Here is a 559-nt window from a genome sequence, read left to right as displayed (position 1 = left end):
TTCCCGGTACCTCTCAGCCGACTGCTCTCCAGTCCCCTCCCCCGCCCTGAACATCACAGGCCTCCCGGGCGAAACGCCTTCCCGTCTGCTCACGCCAGCCTCCCGGGCCTGCCGCCCACGGTGCTCCATGACAATCCCCTTTCTTTCCCAGCTGCGGGCCTCCGCCGGTGTGCACCATTGTGCCCCTCTCGGTTCCACCCGCCAGAGCTCCCCGTAGCTCCCTCGGCCTGCCTCCTCAGACTGCGCCCCCGCCCTCACAGGCTCCTTCGCTGTCACCTCGCGGATTCTCCCACGGTTCTCAGGTCCTGCAGGTCGCCCTCCCCAGTGATGTGATTTCAGGGCTCTCTTTGCCTCCTAGAAGGCGCTCCCTTAGTTCCCGAGGCCTGATTCCCTTCCTCCTCCTCAGGCGGCGCCCCCTCCCGGCCCTGGCCTGCCCGCCGCCCGCCCCCTCACCAGCGGCTGCATCTCCGAGTGCGCGGTGGGCACCTGGAACCGGTCGATCTCCTCCATCATGGTGCCGGCGAGCGAGCGAACCCAGGCCGGGCGCGGCCAGGGACGC

General features: G+C 69.2%; 1 protein-coding gene across 5 annotated transcripts in view; it reads right to left on the bottom strand.

The window, feature by feature from the left end:
* FAM219A (family with sequence similarity 219 member A) overlaps positions 1–553 on the bottom strand; it is a 49,789-nt gene extending 49,236 nt beyond the window's left edge. For 4 of the 5 annotated variants that reach the window (XM_006758560.1, XM_006758561.1, XM_006758562.1 and 1 more), the window contains exon 1: positions 454–553. In XM_006758560.1, coding sequence (XP_006758623.1) covers positions 454–513 — 60 coding nt within the window. In that variant the 5' untranslated portion in view covers positions 514–553. The remainder of the gene's footprint in view (positions 1–453) is intronic. The other variant, XM_006758564.1, reaches the window with a different exon arrangement.
* Between the last annotated feature and the right edge of the window lie 6 nt (positions 554–559).

The sequence above is a fragment of the Myotis davidii genome, unplaced genomic scaffold (assembly GCF_000327345.1).
Source record: "Myotis davidii unplaced genomic scaffold, ASM32734v1 scaffold534, whole genome shotgun sequence".
NCBI lineage: Eukaryota > Metazoa > Chordata > Mammalia > Chiroptera > Vespertilionidae > Myotis > Myotis davidii.
The sequence above is the reverse complement of the archived record's forward strand: the minus strand, read 5'-3'. Positions and strand labels throughout refer to the sequence as shown.